Source organism: Grammomys surdaster, unplaced genomic scaffold (assembly GCF_004785775.1).
Source record: "Grammomys surdaster isolate TR1022 unplaced genomic scaffold, NIH_TR_1.0 751, whole genome shotgun sequence".
In the NCBI taxonomy this organism is placed as follows: domain Eukaryota; kingdom Metazoa; phylum Chordata; class Mammalia; order Rodentia; family Muridae; genus Grammomys; species Grammomys surdaster.
In genome coordinates, this window is record NW_021605170.1 from 704,755 (window position 1) to 722,668 (window position 17,914).

At 39.7% G+C, this 17,914-nt stretch overlaps 1 protein-coding gene and 1 pseudogene across 1 annotated transcript in view; one reads left to right on the forward strand and one right to left on the reverse strand.

Moving 5' to 3' along the window:
* Ccdc18 (coiled-coil domain containing 18) overlaps positions 1–17,914 on the reverse strand; it is a 99,697-nt gene that overhangs the window by 42,934 nt on the left and 38,849 nt on the right. Inside the window, exons 14-17 of the mRNA XM_028782388.1 lie at positions 11,284–11,415; positions 9,019–9,153; positions 8,833–8,910; positions 624–740 (exon numbers count right to left, since the gene is read on the reverse strand). Coding sequence (XP_028638221.1) covers positions 624–740; positions 8,833–8,910; positions 9,019–9,153; positions 11,284–11,415 — 462 coding nt within the window. The remainder of the gene's footprint in view (positions 1–623; positions 741–8,832; positions 8,911–9,018; positions 9,154–11,283; positions 11,416–17,914) is intronic.
* Positions 4,960–5,083, forward strand: LOC114633809 (annotated as a pseudogene).

The window sequence follows — 17,914 nt, forward strand, 5'->3', positions numbered from 1 at the left end:
CTCCTCCTCCTCTTTTCTCTCTCTCCTTCCCTCCCTCCCTTTCCTTCCCTCTCTCCCTCCCTCCTTTCTTCCCTCCCTCTCTCTTTCTCTCTCTCTCTCTCTCTCTCTCTCTCTCTCTCTCTCTCTCTCTCTCTCTCTCTCTCTCTCTCTCCCTGCCTCTCCCTGCCTCTCCCTGCCTCTACTACCTTCCTGGATCACCTCCCCATGACCTGAATAAACTCTATTCTATACTTAAAAAAAAAAGGAGGATCATAAGTTATAGACCATCAGTTATATAGCAAGTCTGAAATTACCATTGGCTGGAGGCTCTAGACCAATCCTGCCTTTAAAAATGCCAAACAAAATAAAGTATATTGAAAATACTATTTAAAAATAAAACAAAACAACAATAATAGCAAAAACTTGTAAATTTTGGGCTGGTGAGATGGCCCAAGAGTTAAGAGCATTGGCTGCTCTTCCAGAAGTCCTGAGTTCAATTTCCAACAACCATATAGTGACTCATGACCATCTAGAAAAGGTTCTAATGCCCTCTTCTGGTATGCAGGTGTACATGCAGACAGAGAACTCATACATTTAAAAAGAAAAAAAAAAACTTGTAAATTTTCTAATTAAGAGTGACTTACCTCTTCAGATTTCTTCTTCAGCTGTTTTTCAAATTTTTCCTTATTTCCTTCCAATTGATTCAAATGCAAAGCAAGTTCTTCTTTACATATTTCTAATGCTGAATCCAGTTGTCTGACCTAAAGTCAAAACAAGCAAAATATAACATCAAAAAACAAGAAAAAGCAAGCCTGGATGTGGAGGCGCATGCCTTTATCCCAGAACTCAGGAGGCAGAAGAAGGCAGATCTCTAAGTTCCAGGCCAGCCTTGTCTACAGAGTGAGATGCAAGAAATCCAGGGCTATGTAGAAAGAGTCTGCCTTGAAAATAAATAAATAAGTAAATAAATAAACAAACAAATACATGGAAATAAATCAATATTAACTGAATGAATTAGCATTAATGGGAATTTATTATATGTACATTGTTTTACAGAAATGTCTCCTAATGTTACTTTATTGCTTCACACACTGAAACAGGGCCAGTAAGGTGACTAAGCCACAAAAGCACTTGCTGCACAAGTCTGGTCTCCTGAGTTTGACTCCTGAACCTGTGGTGGAAGGAGACAATCAACTCAGGAAAGTTATTCTGTCCTCTACCAAGCAGATACTGCAACACACACACATGTGCAGTATTGCAAACAATCTCAACACACATACAAAGTAATCAAAAATTTTAGGTAAAATTTACACCTCTAAAATAGTTATATTTAGGATATAAAATTGTATGACAGAAAAGATTCACTGAAAAAACTCATTCCTCATGGCAAACCAAGGAACAAAAAGGAATCACATAACAGACTCCTGAAGAAAGTAAGTTCGTTCAGGGCAAAGCACTGTGAAAGTCAGCGGTAAGATGATGGAAGGGTTCAAATCTACAGAATGGTTATTTGAAAGAATAACAAGGAGACACTCAAAAGCACTCTCTTAAAAAGGTAAACACATTGTTTATTTCTTAAATAAGTACAAATATCTTATGAATGTTGCTAAGATGATACCATTTGGAAATTCTTGTTTATTAAGAAGATAAAAAATTTATCAGAGGAAAAAAAACCCAAATTCTTTGCTTAGTATTTTTTAAAGATAGCAATAACTTTATAAATAAATGCTTTGTGCTATCTAAATATAAAAGAAAAAATCAAATTTAGTAACTTTTTAAAAACTAACTCAAGCTGGGCGGTGGTGGCGCACATCTTTAATCTCAGCACTTTGGAAGCAGAAGCAGGTGGATCTCTGTGAGTTTGAGGACAACTTGGTCTACAGAGTGAGTTCCAGGACAGCCAAGGCTACATGGTGAAACTCTGGGGGATGGGGGCAGGGAAAAGAAAACAAGTTCCTTGGTTTATACATACATAACCACACCTGTGTATCCCATCTGTTCATAGGATCCTTACCTTGCTTGTTCCTTTCCTTTCAGTTTGAGCTTTTATTCTGCAAGGGAAGACCCCTTTTCTCTAAACGATAATGTCACATTTTAAACTGTGAAAGAAATTTCAGCAAGAATAGGAAAAAAAAAGAAATTTTCTTCTCAGATACTATTCAACATTATGAAATCACCCTTGTAATTCTTTCTAAAAGAGAATTCTGAAGCCAGCATTACGAAAGACTATGAAAGACTGTTTCAGCTTGATTATGTAACTACTGACAGTCAAAAGTCTGCCATTGTAAATGACTATCTTTGTTTAAAAAATTGTCCTAGTAACAATGTTTACTATGTGTGTGCATGTGTGGGTTTATGCAGGTGTCCTGAGTCTAGAAGAGGGTATGAGATCCCCCTGGAACTAGAGTTAAGAGGTAGTTGCAAAGCTACCTGATGTGGGTGCTGGGACCAAACTTAAGTCCTCTGTAAAAGCAGTTCATCTGCAGGAGAGAATCAGAACCATCTCTCTAGCCCCTAATTAAACCCACCTGTATGCATACATTTTTCTCAATCTGATTTAATAAGTGTTCAACCTCCTCTCTAGCCCACTACCCACTAGAGGTAGTGGAAAAGAAAAGTTATTAGGACACAGGGAAAGTAGACCAATTTAGAAATAGTTCTCTGAGGCTGAGTCCAATCTTTGTTGTCAGGATATCAGCAGTTCAGTCCACCAGTAAACAGCACTACTAATCAGCAGCTGCAGTGCAGTCTTCTCAGCAGACGACACCACGTGTGAGCAGCAGCCGCAGTCCAGTTCACTTGGCAGTCATCACATATGAACCAACAAGGGCAGTTCAATCCAGAAGAAACTTGCTAGGCTCACCAACCAGCCCAAGGCCTGGTAGTGACAAGAAGCAGCAAGAACCTCACAATAAGTTCTTTGGCAGGTATCTCTCAATGGTGTCACCACAAGCAGAGCTCAACAATGTAAAGTAATTCCAACACACATGTGTTTCACCAGCAAACAATAGCAAGGCAGAGCAAAGCAAACCAATGCTCGAGCTCCTACTGTCTATGGGGTCCTATTTATATTCCTTCTAAACATCACAAGTCCTTTCACATGTCTGCTATAGCAAAACATCCTTTCATGTGTGTCTGCTTCAGGAAAACATTCTTTCCTGTGCCTGCTTTAGAACAACATCCTTTCATCTGTGTGCTCCAGCAAAACATCATTTGACATAACTATCTTTCCTAAGAAACCAGAAGTTTCCACTTCACCTACCCAAGCTTGCCGATAAACACCTTTAATCCCAATACTAAGAAGGCCAAAGAAGGCAGATCTCTGAGTTCAAGGACAGCTTAATCTACAGAACAGCCAGGGCTACACAGAGAAACCCTGTCTCAATAAAAGAAAAGTAAAAACATGTGTACATTCTCTGTCTCAAACAAGAGAATAAGCATTAATACCTGATAATAATACAACAAATTACGCAAATAAGATTCATTACAAGACGATAAAACCATTATCATAAGGTTACTGAGGAATCAGACACACGTGTGGGATCAAACACTCCAAAGACAGTCCAATAAATGTTCCTCTTAAACTAATGAGACCCGAGGGCCAGAATGTGGCTCAGTAATAGGACAGCAGACACAAGGTCCCTAAGGTTTGATCTTAGAAAAAAATTCTAAGTTAGTATACCTTCAGGAAGGTGTCAAGACTAACATAGAATATGGCTATATATTCTGCAAATCTAACAAGTTCCCAGGTAATACAGATGCTTTCAGCACTAAGACTATAAAAAATATTTTTAGATTATTGGGAAATTATAAAACAACACCTTCTCTTAAGTGGCGGCCAAAAAGGAAGAATGTGTATGGAAGGTGTAGTGCACACATAAGCATGCATGTATATGTGGTGGGAAGAGGAAGAGATGAGTGTAGCTATAGCTTCAAGGACAGTGTATCTAGGTGAGAGATACACAAGTACTCCTTGTACTATTCTTTGAATTATTTTGTGGGTCAAATCAAGCAAAACCAATGAATATAAGAAAAATATTTCTTACTTTACAGAATTTGAGTCTGAATCACATATAAAGAAACACATGTACTGTATACAAACTACTTGTATATGAATAAAATAAGAACAAAAATTAACTGCCCTTGTTGAACCAAAGAACTTCCTCAGGCACCCGAGGCCGGGATAATCAAGTGAAGATCGGAGGCTATACAGCCTCCATAAATGCTGGGTTATTTGTCTACTTTCTTTGTTGGGGGAACAGAATCCAGAAGAGAAAATAATAGAAAAGAAACAAATATAATCTCAAAAACTAAGGAGCATCTTTTCAACAATGTATTTTATTGATAAGAAACATACTTGTTTTCTCTGTGGGACTTTGTTACCTGTTCAGACTTTATCTCTTTGTGTCGGTGCTACATAATCAAGCACAGGGCTTCGCTCACACTTGGCAACGGGCTGAACACTGAGGAGTGTCGCATCAACCTGTTAGCTCTCACTGATTATACTCTTAAAATACAACTTTAAACTGATAGTTTTAACTTTCCTACACACAGTTGATATTAGTCTCGCAATTAGCAAATTGAGTTATACAAAAAGAATTTGAATAAAGTTGTAAAAAAAAAAAGGTAAAATGGCATAATCACAGAGGATCCTAGACTTTTATTTTATTGCTACCAATATTCCACGTTAAAATTATTTATTATACATGAACAAAGGAATTTTGCTTCTACATTTCTTTCACATGTTTATTTTTCCTCAAATGAAAACTCCTTTAAGCTGGAGAGATGGCTCAGTGGTTAAGAGCACTGACTGCTCTTCCAGAGGTCCTGAGTTCAAATCCCAGCAACCACATGGTGGCTCACAACCATCTTTAATGGGATCTGATGCCCTCTTCTGGTATGTCTGAAGAGAGCAATGGTGAATACATAAAATAAATAAACCTTTAAAAGAAAAAAAAAAAAAACTCCTTTAAACAAAGGGCTGCCCTTTGCAGGTGTGCCTGCTGTGTCACATTTGTGTCAGTAAGTGGCAGCCAGGAGAGAGGCCATGCCTAGGTTCTGTGTTCTAACCTGTACACATCTAAATGATTAGAAGCCTAACATTCACTGAGAAAAGCAAGCCTGAGACCACCAGTCCAGTGATGTGCAGGCCCAGATGGACTTCCAGGGCAGGGAGTGAGCTGGAGCCTGGAGCCACTTGGCTAGGCAGCAGCAAACCAGAGATGAGAAGAATCTAGAGACCAGAAGAATCAGAAGGTCCTAGGCAGGGGTGAGCTCAGTACATGATCCTGGCATGGTGCCACACAGGTGGGCCTGAGCAAGGAGCAAGCCTGAGATGACCACCAGCCCAGTGCTTGCAGGCCTGGGTGACAGACTATGCCCAAGAGGACCCCTGTCTGGTGCCATAATACACTGGCTGGGGACAGCACTCCTGAGAACACTCCTGAGATGTCCTCAGACATGCAGAGACCCTGAGTGCCACTAAGAGGAGTAAATAAGTGGGGGAGAAATAAATACAAACAGAAGGATGTTGGAACAATGAGGAGAGGCAGAACTGGAAACTTGAAGGTAGTACGGAACAGTCTGATGTGAGTAGCCAGTGATGCCACCTGGGACCATAGTGGGATCCTAGTCTGTGATGTTACCAGGGGCCACACCCCTGCAATAGCAAGGGTTTGTTAGCACCAAAGGCTATGCAGATGTCCCTAATCTGGGCTGCTGCCCAGGGACATGTTGATGTTTGAGGGGGTGTGCAGAACTGGCCCCACCCCAAACCTTGGCATCATTGGAGAACTGACCCTGAGGTCATGAGATCAAGAGAGCTGACCCCATCCCTAGCCAGCTTCAGTAATCTGGTAAATGGGCCTGCATGTCACCCAGAAGCACAGACAGCTGGCCCTAGTTATAGAATTTGCAAGTAAACTGGCCCTGAGGGTCTGACTGTAGGAGAACTGGTCCCCCTACTTATCTTCCATGCAGTAGCATGGATGAGGGAGAGATACTCTCTTCACCCCTCTCCCCTGCAGCAGGCAGGAGACCTGGCCCTGGGGTTATGAAAACAGGAGAGCTGGTTGTCCTTCACCTTCTCTAACACTCCTGAGAGTAGGCCCTGTACCTAGCCTGGGCAACAGGATAGAGTTGGCCCTGGTTATGGAGGTGGTGGATAAGGCAGCCCAGGGGCATGAGAGCAGGAAAGCCTGCCCAGCCCCTCACCTAGCACTTCGGAGAGCAGGTTCTACAAATCAGCACAGTAGAGATGGTCCTGATGGCATGGGAGTGATGAGCCAGCCCCAAGGGAAAGAGAGAGGGAGAGCTGGCTCTGCCCTCTGCTGGCTGATGCACTGGATGGGCCAGTCAGGAGCAAGACAGGAGACCTTACCCCAGCGCTCTGGGTGCAGGAGAGCTGGTGGGCTGGCCAGCTCAGACACCTCTCAGGTCCAGATCCAAGGCTTTGAATTGGCCCTCCCCAACATCTACCCTGTCACGAATTGCTGGAGTGTGTAAAGAGGCCAGTCTTATAGATCCAAAATTACAGGATATCCATGACACAGACATGAGGCTCCAGTATTGATAATGTAACAGAAGCCAGAGGCCTCATACCAGAACGACAACCCATAACAATGAACATTTAAAAGCAAAGAAGTGTGGCGCACTTCTTTAATCCCAGCACTTGGGAGGCAGAGGCAGGCGGATTTCTGAGTTCGAGGCCAGTCTGGTCTACAGAGTGAGTTCCAGGACAGCCAGGGCTACACAGAGAAACCCTGTCTCGAAAAACCAAAACAAAGAAGTGTGGACAAAAGAGTATACTGTATGACACACTACAGATTCCACAATGAGATTTTTTTCTCCTGTTGAGGGAGAGGTTGCAAGGATGGAGTGCAGGTGTGAGGGGGGGAGGGGAAGAAGAATGGGAGTGGAGTACATGAGATGAAATTCACAAAGAACCAATAAAAAGTTCTTTGAAAGTCACCAAGAGAAAAATATCCAATGTATGACTCTCATTCATTTTCTGAGTTCATATCTCTTATCTGGCCATTAACATATAAAACACTAACCCTGTCTCGAAAAACCAAAAAACCAAAAACAAACAAACAAAACAAAAACATAAAACACTGCTTAGATGTTTTAGGTGATTTAATAAAAACCAGGAGTTTTAACAGCTATGGCATATTATTTAATCCAATAGTTTCATGCCTGCAACCTTACACACAAGGTTATTTACCTTTTTTCCCCTTGGCTTTTTGAAACAAGGTACTACTCTGGAGCCTTAGCTGACCTGAAACTCACCATATAGACCAGGTTAGCCTCAATCTTTGGCAATCTTCTAGACTCTTCTCCCAAGTGCTAGGATTAAAGGCAGGGCTACTATGCTTGACCTGCATACTAATTTTTAAAATAAAGTTTACTATTACATCTGTAATAAACTGACATGACAGGAAATGTTAGGTTGTTGAATGATATAGGAGTAACTATGGTATGATGGTTAATATTACATTTAAAGTTTAGAAACTGAAAAGCAAACAATGCCTCTAACATGTAAGCCTCTAACTTTAACAGGTTGCACCCTAGCAGCCCATTTCCCAGACACTGAAAACTATTTTTAAATTAACTGATCTTATAAAATTTGGTGTTCTAACAAGATAGTGAGTAGTAGGTCATAACGAACTGCTATTCTAACTTTTATAATCAAAAGCTGACTCTTGCTTACTCTGCTTAAAAAGCTGACCAGGACAACTGCAAGTCATACATGTTAAAGTTAGACCCTGCCTACACATAGAATACATACAATCTGTGGTTTTTGCTTTTATAAACCTCAGGCTGATATGGCTAGGTGCTACATCATATGTGCAGTTCTGGCCCCATAATGGATGCCAGTATCTAAAAGAAAAAGCCTCTTCTTGCTAAAACTTATTTATGGTCATGGTGAATCTGAGTAAGCCCAGCTCCATAACAATAAATAAACGTGTAACTGCTGGGCTGAGGAGACAGCTCGTTCAATAGAGTGCCTACACAGCAAACACTGAGGTCACAGGTCAGACTCTAGCACTACGTAGGAAGTCAGCAGTGTCAGCACGCACGTGTGTGTAATTCTAGTATCAAGAGGCAGAGACAGGCACATCACTGAAGCTCACACAAGAGGCAAAATAGCTCAAGTGGCAAGCTCCAGGAGCTTAACATATTAACATAACATTTATTAAATGTTATGTTAAGTGGCAAGATAACCTATCTCAAAAAATAAGACTGTGGCTGGGTGGTGGTGGCGAATGCCTTTAATCCCAGCACTTGGGAGGCAGAGGCAGGCAGATTTCTGAGTTCGAGGCCAGCCTGGTCTACAGAGTGAGTTCCAGGACAGCCAGGACTACACAGAGAAACTCTGTCTCGAAAAACAAAACAAAACAAAACAAAAAGACAGAAATTTAAGGTTGCTTAAATTATATTTGTGTCTGTAGGGGAAGATGTGTGTGCATATGAGCCCTCCTCCTGCATTATTTCTCATTGGTAACATTAATGAGCTGCAACTATAGATAAAAATAAAATATTTAAAAATACCTTTGTGTGTACTATGAGACCAAAAAGGGATGGAATCCCCTGACACTGGAGCTACAGGCCATTGTCACTGACCGACAGGCAGCTGGAGCTAAATTCAGGGCCTATTCAACAACAGTACACTCTCTCAACCACTAAGCCATCTTCCCAATCCTATAATTGACTTTTATACATTACAATTTTAATAATTTACCAGAAAGGTATACATGCACGTGCACACACACATACACACACACAAAACACACACATACACACTCACACAAGCATGCGCATACAAAAATACAGAAAGTATACAACTATACTAGCCTTGATTGTTTCTTCAGATACATGAATCTGCAATGCTTTTAAAGCTTCATCTTTCTTCATATTTTCTTTTTCCATTTCCTGTAAATAAATTTGGGTAAAAAATTATATAGTTAAGATTGCAAATAAATATTGAGAATTTATTAAATTTATGTTACAGAAACATAAACTTAAGATGTAAGCCCTTACCACTTTATTTTCCGTCAAGAGTCTATCTAGTGATTCAAGGTGATGTTGTTTACACAGTATATCTTGTTGCAAAATGGACATAGTCTTTTCTTGTTCTTTAAATTGTTGGTCTCTTTTCTCTAGCTGAGTTTCAAGCTAAGTATAAAAGCAGAGTTTTCATATTACATTTTAAAAAACACTGGAAACACTTTAAACATAAATGTATTTGAAAGTATGCAAATTTTTGCATTTTAGAAATTTCCATGAGTTTTTCTAATTTAAAAAATTAAATCATATGCCTATCTCTTTCCCCTTTCTTCCATTGGTCATTATCATTCACTGGCCCATTTTTATGCTTTCATTAAGTATGTATCACCAACGATATGGAATACAATTTTCTGTCTTGAAATGTATAAGATCATACCAATATCTGCACTCTCTGCTTTGATTACTGCAACAATGTTAAAACAGCATCCTTTATACAATTCTATTTATGAACATATTTAAGAGTTTACCTAGATCGAGTCACCTAGAAGGACTTCTTGTTAGTAGGATAAGCTTATTTTCATTTCAGTAGCTAGTCTCTTACAAAGACATCAAAAATTTTCTCTCTCTCTTCACCCTTTATCAGTTTTAGCTTTTGAGACTGGGTCCACTCTGAAACACAAGCTATGCTTAGACTGACAGCAAACTTGCCTTAGCATTCCACCTGGAGATATGGCCCAGAGACTCAGAGCACTTATTGCTCCTGCAGAGGACCCAGGTTTGTGACTCAGAATCATCTGTAACTCCCATTTCAAGGGATCTGAAACCTCACTGTGAACTGTGGGCAGCAGGCATATACATGGTGCACACACAGAAAGCACGCAAAACACATATAATGTAAGATAAATATATATAAATCTTTACAAATTTAAAGTGGGTTAATTCTGCTTTTATCAGAAATCTAATGATGTGCATGTGTTGAGACCCAGGTCTTAGTCTTGCTTTAGGTTAGGCTGACCCTCTAAGTAAACCAGACTGCTCTAGGGCTTATTACAGTCTTCTCCCTTAACTTCTCAAGTGCTAGGGATCACAGGTGTGCACCACTATATTAAGTTCAAATTTACACTTTTCTGAAAAATAAAAATTCTCTTTTTTAAAAAAAATATTATTTATACAGTATTCTGCCTGCATGTATGCCTTCAGGCCAGAAGAAGGGATCAGATCTCATTATAGATGGTTATGAGCCACTATGTGGTTGCTGGGAATTGAACCCAGAACCTCTGAAAGAGCAGCCAGCACTCTTAACCTCTGAGCCATCTTTCCAGGCCAAAGTAAAAAATTCGTATTCTCCACAATTTAACCAAAAACTGGTAAAAGCAAACTTTTAAAAAAATATTATTATTATTATCTGTTTGACTACTCCCTCCCCCCACCCTGGGTGTGTGTGTATACATGTAAGGAGTCCAGAGGTCTTCCCTCTATTTTCTACCAGTTTACTTTTTGTGAAAGTAAACTTTCTCTTTTGCTGAACCCAGTTTAATGATGCACTAGGCTGGGTAGCTACTAAATTCCAGGGATCTACCTGCTAGCATTGGCACTACTGATGCTTGGCTTTCTGTGTGGGTAATGGAGACCCAAACTTGGATCCTCATGTCAGTGCAGCATGCACTTTAATCTCAAACTATCTCAAATCAAAATAAAATAATATCCTAAAGTGGAAAATATTTTATATTATAATAAAGCTTACAAAAAAGTCATGATTCTGAACATGAATAATTCAAACACAAAACATTTAGTGCAATGTAGTTGCTTAAAATTATGTCTGCTTTATATGTGTGTATACATATATTATCCAGTCATTCCCTATTATACATATACATATACATATATATAATGGTTTTCCATATCAAAGTGTTGTGCGATCTGTGTATGCAAACACTACACAATGAGAATATTTGAAAACATTTATCTGTACTGACTATTATGATTATTTCCTAAATGAAGCATAGTAACTACTTATATAGTATTTCCATTGAATTAGCTATCATAAGTAAACTACAAATATTTAAAGAATGTAGAGAGAAGTTATACACAGATTTATGTTATTTTACATGAAGAACTGGAGCATCCACAGGGTTAGGCGCTGCTTGACGGCCTTGTTAGCACGGCCCAGAGATCCTTCCATCTCCACCTTCTCATGAGTGAGATCCTTAGGGCAGGTCTTGTAGTAATTTCTAAGCCTTTGTTTCTTCTTTGGAACATGAGGAATTTTAGGTTAGAATATAATAAAGAATACATTACTTGTTCAATCTGTTTTTCCATTTCTTTATGTTGTTCAAGATGAATTTTCTTTGCTTTTTCAAAAGCAAAACAAATTTTCTCATGTTCTGTGTTGATATTGGATTCTAGGCTTCTTATTTTTTCATTTTTCTCCTAGAAATAAAAATAGTGGGATGAGACAGGCAGTGGTGGCGCACACCTTTAATCCCAGCACTTGGGAGGCAGAGGCAGGCGGATTTCTGAGTTTGAGGCCAGCCTGGTCTACAGAGTGAGTTCCAGGTCGGCCAGGACTACACAGAGAAACTCTGTCTCAAAAAAACAAAAAACAAAAAACAAACAAACAAAAAAAAGAACAGCAAAAAAAGTGGGATGAATATAAGTAAAACCCAGTTTGAGCCCTCTCGTGGTCCTTTTGGCTGGGGCAGACACCTAGCTGGTCTGCTCCCATGAAGACACCATACCTGAGACATCCTAGAGGAGCCACAGCACTCAGAGCAGCAGGTAAGAACCCTCTCCCATTACCCTATGCCCCAGAGTTATAACTGGGAGCCAGGGGGCACTCAGGACCCATCAGCCGGCCAAACCCTGCCTCTCCGGAATACCACTCCCCTTCTGGCCCTCCCTTGATCTTTTGGCTGGGGTAGACACCTAGCTGGTCTGTTCCTCTGAAGACACCATATCCTGAGCCATTCTAGAGGAGTCACTGCAGAGCAGCGAGCACCTAACTGGTCTGCTCCCGAGGACAGTAAATCCTGAGCTATCCTAGAGGAACCACTGCACTTAGAAAAGCAGAATTTCAGGATCCCAGAGGCAGCCTGAGTCCCAGCAGTTCTTCCACCCAGGAACTTAGGATCGCAGAGATATCTGAACTCTGAGGAGTTCTGACATAAGCAAGATAACTCAAAAGACAGACTGCAGTCAGACAGTGAGTGCAGGTAGCACTAGAGTTAACCAGATGGCAAAAGGCAAGTGCAAGAACATAAGCAACAGAAACCAAAGCTACTTGGCATCATCAGAACCCAGTTCTCCCACCATAGCAAGCCCTGGACACCCTATCATGCCGGAAAAGCAGGATTCAGATTAAAATCACTTCTCATGATGATGATAGAGGATTTTAAGAAGGACAAAAATAACTCCCTTAAAGAAGTACAGGCAAACATAGGTAAACAGGTAGAAGCTCTTAAAGAGGAAACACAAAAAATCCCTTAAAGAACTAAAAAAAAAAAAACCACACACACACACACACACAACGAAACAGGTAAAGGAATTAAACAAAACCATCTGGGACCTAAAAATGAAGAAGAAGCCAGGCAGTGGTGGCGCACTTCTTTAATCCCAGCACTTGGGAGGCAGAGGCAGGCAGATTTCTGAGTTCAAGGCCCAGCCTGGTCTACAGAGTGAGTCCAGGACAGCCCAGGCTATACAGAGAAACCCTGTCTCGAAAAAAAGAAGAAGAAGAAGAAGAAGAAGAAGAAGAAGAAGAAGAAGAAGAAGAAGAAGAAGAAGAAGAAGAAGAAGAAGAAGAAGAAGGAGGAGAAGTAGTAGTAGTAGTAGTAGTAGTAGTAGTAGTACAGGAGAACACAGGTAAACAGGTAGAAGCCCTTAAAGAGGAAACACAAAAATCCCTTAAAGAACTGCAAGAAAACATAACTAAACAGGTGAAGGAATTAAAAAACCATTCAGGACCTAAAAATGGAAGTAGAAACACTAAAGAAATCTCAAAGGGAGACTATCCTGGAGATAGAAAACCTAGGAAAGAGATCAGGAGTCATAGATGCAAGCATCACCAACAGAATACAAGAGATAGAAGAAAGAATCTCATGTGCAGAAGATACCATGGAAAATGAAAATGAAAAATGAAAAAAGCTCCTAACCCAAAACATCCAGGAAATCCAGGACACAATGAGAAGGCCAAACCTAAGGATAATAGGTATAGATGAGAGTGAAGATCCCCAACTTAAAGGGCCAGTAAATATCTTCAACAAAACTACAGAAGGAAACTTCCCTAACCTAAAGAAAGAGATGTCCATGAATATACAAGAAGCCTACAGAACTCCAAATAGACTACACCAGAAAAGAAATACCTCCTGTCACATAATAATCAAAATATCAAATGCACAAAACAAAGAAAAAATACTAAAAGCAGAAAGGGAAAAAGGTAAGGTAACATATAAAGGCAGACCTATAAGAATTACACCAGACTTCTCACCAGAGACTATAAAAGTCAGAATATCCTGGATAGATATCATACAGACTCTAAGAGAACACAAATGCCAGCCCAGACTACTATTCCTAGCAAAACACTCAATCACTATAGATGGAGAAACCAAGATATACCATGACAAAATGAAATTTATACAATATCTTCCCACAAATCCAGCACTTCAAAGGATAATTGATAGAAAACTCCAACACAAGGAGGGAAACTATAACCTAGAAAAAGTAAGGAAGTAATCTTCCAACAACTCTCAAAGAAGATAGCTACACAAACATAATTCTACCTCTAATAACAAAAATAACAGGAAGCAACAATCATTTTTCCTTAATATCTCTTAACATCAACAAACTCAATTCTCCAATAAAAAGACGTAGGCTATCAGAATGGATACATAAACAGAACCCAGAATTTTGCTGCATACAGGAAACGCATCTCAATGAAAAACACAGACACTACCGAGAGTAAAAGGATAAAAAACAATCTTCCAAGGAAATGGTCTCAAGAAACAAGCTGGAGTAGCCATTTTAATTTCAAATAAAATCGACTTTAAACCAAAAGTAATCAAAAAAGATAAGGAAGGACACTTCATACTCCTCAAAGGAAAAATCTACCAAAATGAACTCTCAATTCTGAACATCTATGCTCCAAATGCAAGGGCACCCATATACATAAAAGAAACTTTACTAAAGCTCAAAGCATACATTGCACCTCACACAATAATACCTGGGGATTTAAACACCCCACTCTCAGCAATGGACAGATCATGGAAACAGAAACTAAACAGAGACACATTGAAATTAACAGAAGTTATGAATCAAATGGATTTAACAGGTATCTATAGAACATTTCATCCTAAAACAAAGGAATATACCTTTTTCTCAGTACCTCATGGTACCTTCTCCAAAATTGACCATATAATTGGTCACAAAACAGGCCTCAACAAATACAAAAAGATTGAAATAACCCCTTGCATCCTATTAGATCACCACGGACTAAGGCTGGTCTTCAATAATGACAAAAACAATGGAAAGCCCACATACAAGTGGAAACTGAACAATGCTCTGCTCAATGATGACTTGGTCAAAGAAGAAATAAAGAAATTAAAGACTTTTTAAAATTTAATGAAAATGAGGACACATCATACCAAAACTTGTGGGACTCCATGAAAGCAGTGCTAAGAGGGAAACTCATAGTTCTAAGTGCCTACAAAAAGAAACTGGAGAGAGCATACACTAACAACTTGACAGCACACCTGAAAGCTCTAGAACAAAAAGAGGCAAATACACCCAACAGGAGTAGACAGCAGGAAATAAACAAACTCAGGGCTGAAACCAACCAAGTAGAAACAGAAAGAACTATACAAAATATCAACAAAACCAGGAGTTGGCTCTTTTGAGAATGTCAACAAGATAGATAAACCCTTAGCCAGATTAACCAGAGGGTACAAAGACAGTATCGAAATGAATAAAATCAGAACTGAAAAGGAAGACATAACAAAAGAAACTGAGGAAATTCAAAAAAATCATCAGATCCTACTACAAAAGACTATACTCAACAAAACTGGAAAATCTGGGTGAAATGAACAACTTTCTAGACAGATACTAGGTGCCAAAGATAAATCAGGAGCAGATAAACCATCTAAACAGTCCCATAACCCCTAAAGAAATAACAGTAGTCATTAAAAGTCTCCCCACCAAAAAAAGCCCAGATGGTTTTAGTGCAGAATTCTATCAAACCCTCAAGGAAGACCTAATACCAATTCTCTTCAAACTACTCCACAAAATAGAAACAGAAGGAACACTACCTAATTCATTCTATGAAGCTACAATCACACTAATATCTAAACCTCACAAAGACTCAACAAAGAAAGAGAACTTCAGACCAATCTCCCTTATGAATATCAATGCAAAAATACTCAATAAAATTCTCGCAAATGGAATCCAAGAAAACACCAAAACAATCATCCATCATGATCAAGTAGGCTTTATCCCAGGAATGCAGAGATAGTTCAATATTCGGAAATCCATCAATGTAATCCACTATATAAACAAACTCAAAGAAAAAACCACATGATCATCTCACTAGATGCTGAGAAAGCATTTGACAAAATTCAACATCCCTTTATGGTAAAAGTCTTGGAAAGATCAGGAATTCAAGGACCATACCTAAACACAGTAAAAGCAATATACAGAAAGCCAGTAGCCAACATCAAACTAAATGGAGAGAAATTTGAAGCAATTCCACTAAAATCAGGAACTAGGCAGGGCTGCCCATTCTCATCCTACCTATTCAATATAGTACTGGAAGTCCTAGCCAGAGCAATTAGACAACGAAAGGAAGTAAAAGGTATACAAATAGGAAAGGAAGAAGTCAAAATTTCACTATTTGCAGATGATATGATAGGATACTTAAGTGACCCTAAAACTTCCATCAGGGAACTCCTAAACCTGATAAACAACTTCAGCAAAGTGGCTGGATATAAAATCAACTCAAACAAATCAGTAGCCATCTTGCCAAAAGTAATCTACAGATTCAATGCAATCCCCATCAAAATTCCAACTCAATTCTTCACGAAGTTAGAAAGAGCAATTTGCAAATTCATTTGGAATAACTAAAAACCCAGGATATCGAGAACTATTGTCAACAATAAAAGAACTTCTGTGGGAATCACAATCCCTGACCTCAAACTGCACTACAGAGCAATAGTGATAAAAACAGCATGGTATTGGTACAGAGACAGGCAAGAAGATCGATGAAATAGAATTGAAGACCCAGAAATGAACCCACACACCTATGGTCACTTGATCTTTGACAAAAAATCTAAAAGGACATCCACTGGAAAAAGGACAGCATTTTCAACAAATGGTGCTGGTTCAACTAGAGGTCAGCATGTAGAAGAATGCAAATCGATCCATTCTTATCTCCTTGTACAAACCTCAAGTCCAAGTGGATAAAGGACCTCCACATAAAACCAGATACACTGAAACTAATAGAAGAGAAGGTGGGAAAGACCCTCAAATACCTAGGCACAGGGGAAAAGCACCAATAGCTTATGCTCTAAGAGCAAGAAGTGACAAATGGGACCTCATAAAATTGCAAAGCTTCTATAAGGCAAAGGACACTGTCAATAGGACAAAAAGCAAACCAACAGATTGGGAAAAGATCTTTACCAATCCTACATCCGATACAGGACTAATATCCAATATATACAAAGAACTCAAGAAATTAGACTCTAGACAACCAAATAACCCTATTTAAAAAATGGGGTACAGAGCTAAACAAAGAATTCTCAACTGAGGAAACTTGAATGGCCGAGAAGTACCTAAAGGAATGTTCAACATCCTTAGTCATCAGGGAAATGCAAATCAAAACAACCCTGAGATTCCACCTCACACCAGTCAGAATGGCTAAGATCAAAAACTCAGGTGATAGTAGATGCTGGTGAGGATGTGGAGAAAGAGGAACACTCCTCCATTGTTGGTGGGATTGCAAGATGGTGCAACCACTCTGGAAATCAGTCTGGCAGTTCCTCAAAAAATTGGACATAGCATTACCTGAGGACCCAGCTATACCACTCCTGAGCATGTACCCAGAAGATGCTCCAACATATAACAAGGACATATGCTCAACTATGTTCATAGCAGCTTTATTTATAATAGCCAGAAGCTGGAAAGAACCCAGATGTCCTTCAACAGAGAAATGCATACAAAAAATGTGGTACATTTACACAATGGAGTATTACTCAGCTATTTAAAACAATGAATTCGAGAAATTCTTAGGTAAATGGATGGAACTAGAAAATATCACCCTGAGTGAGATAACCCAATCACAAAAGAACACACATGATATACACTCACTGATAATTGGATATTAGCCCAGAAGCTTGAAATACCCAAGATTCAGCTCACAGACCACATGAAGCTCATGAACAAGGAAGACCAAGTGTGGGTACTTCCGTCCTTCTTAGAAGGAATAACAAAATACTCAAGGGAGCAAATATGGAGACAAAGTGAGGGACAGAAACTGAAGGAGGGGCTGTCTGGAGACCTTTCCACCTGGGTATCCATCCCATATACAGTCACCAAAGGTAGAGGCTGACGTGGATATCAGGAAGTGTGTGCTGACAGGAGCCTGATATAGCTGTCTCCTTAGAGGTCTGCAAGAGTCTGACATATTCAGAGGCGGATGCTCACAGCTAACCACTGAACTGATCAAGGGGTTCCCAATGGAGGAGTTAGAGAGAAGACTGAAGGAGTTGAAAGGGTTTGCGACCCCATGAGGAGAGCAACAATACCAACCAACCAGAGCTCCCAGAGTCTAAACCACCGGCCTGGGAGCACTTAGGGAGGGACCCATGGCTCCAGCTGTATATGCAGGGGAGGATGGCCTTGTTGGGCATAAGTGGGAGAGGAGGTCCTAGGTCCCGTGAAGGCT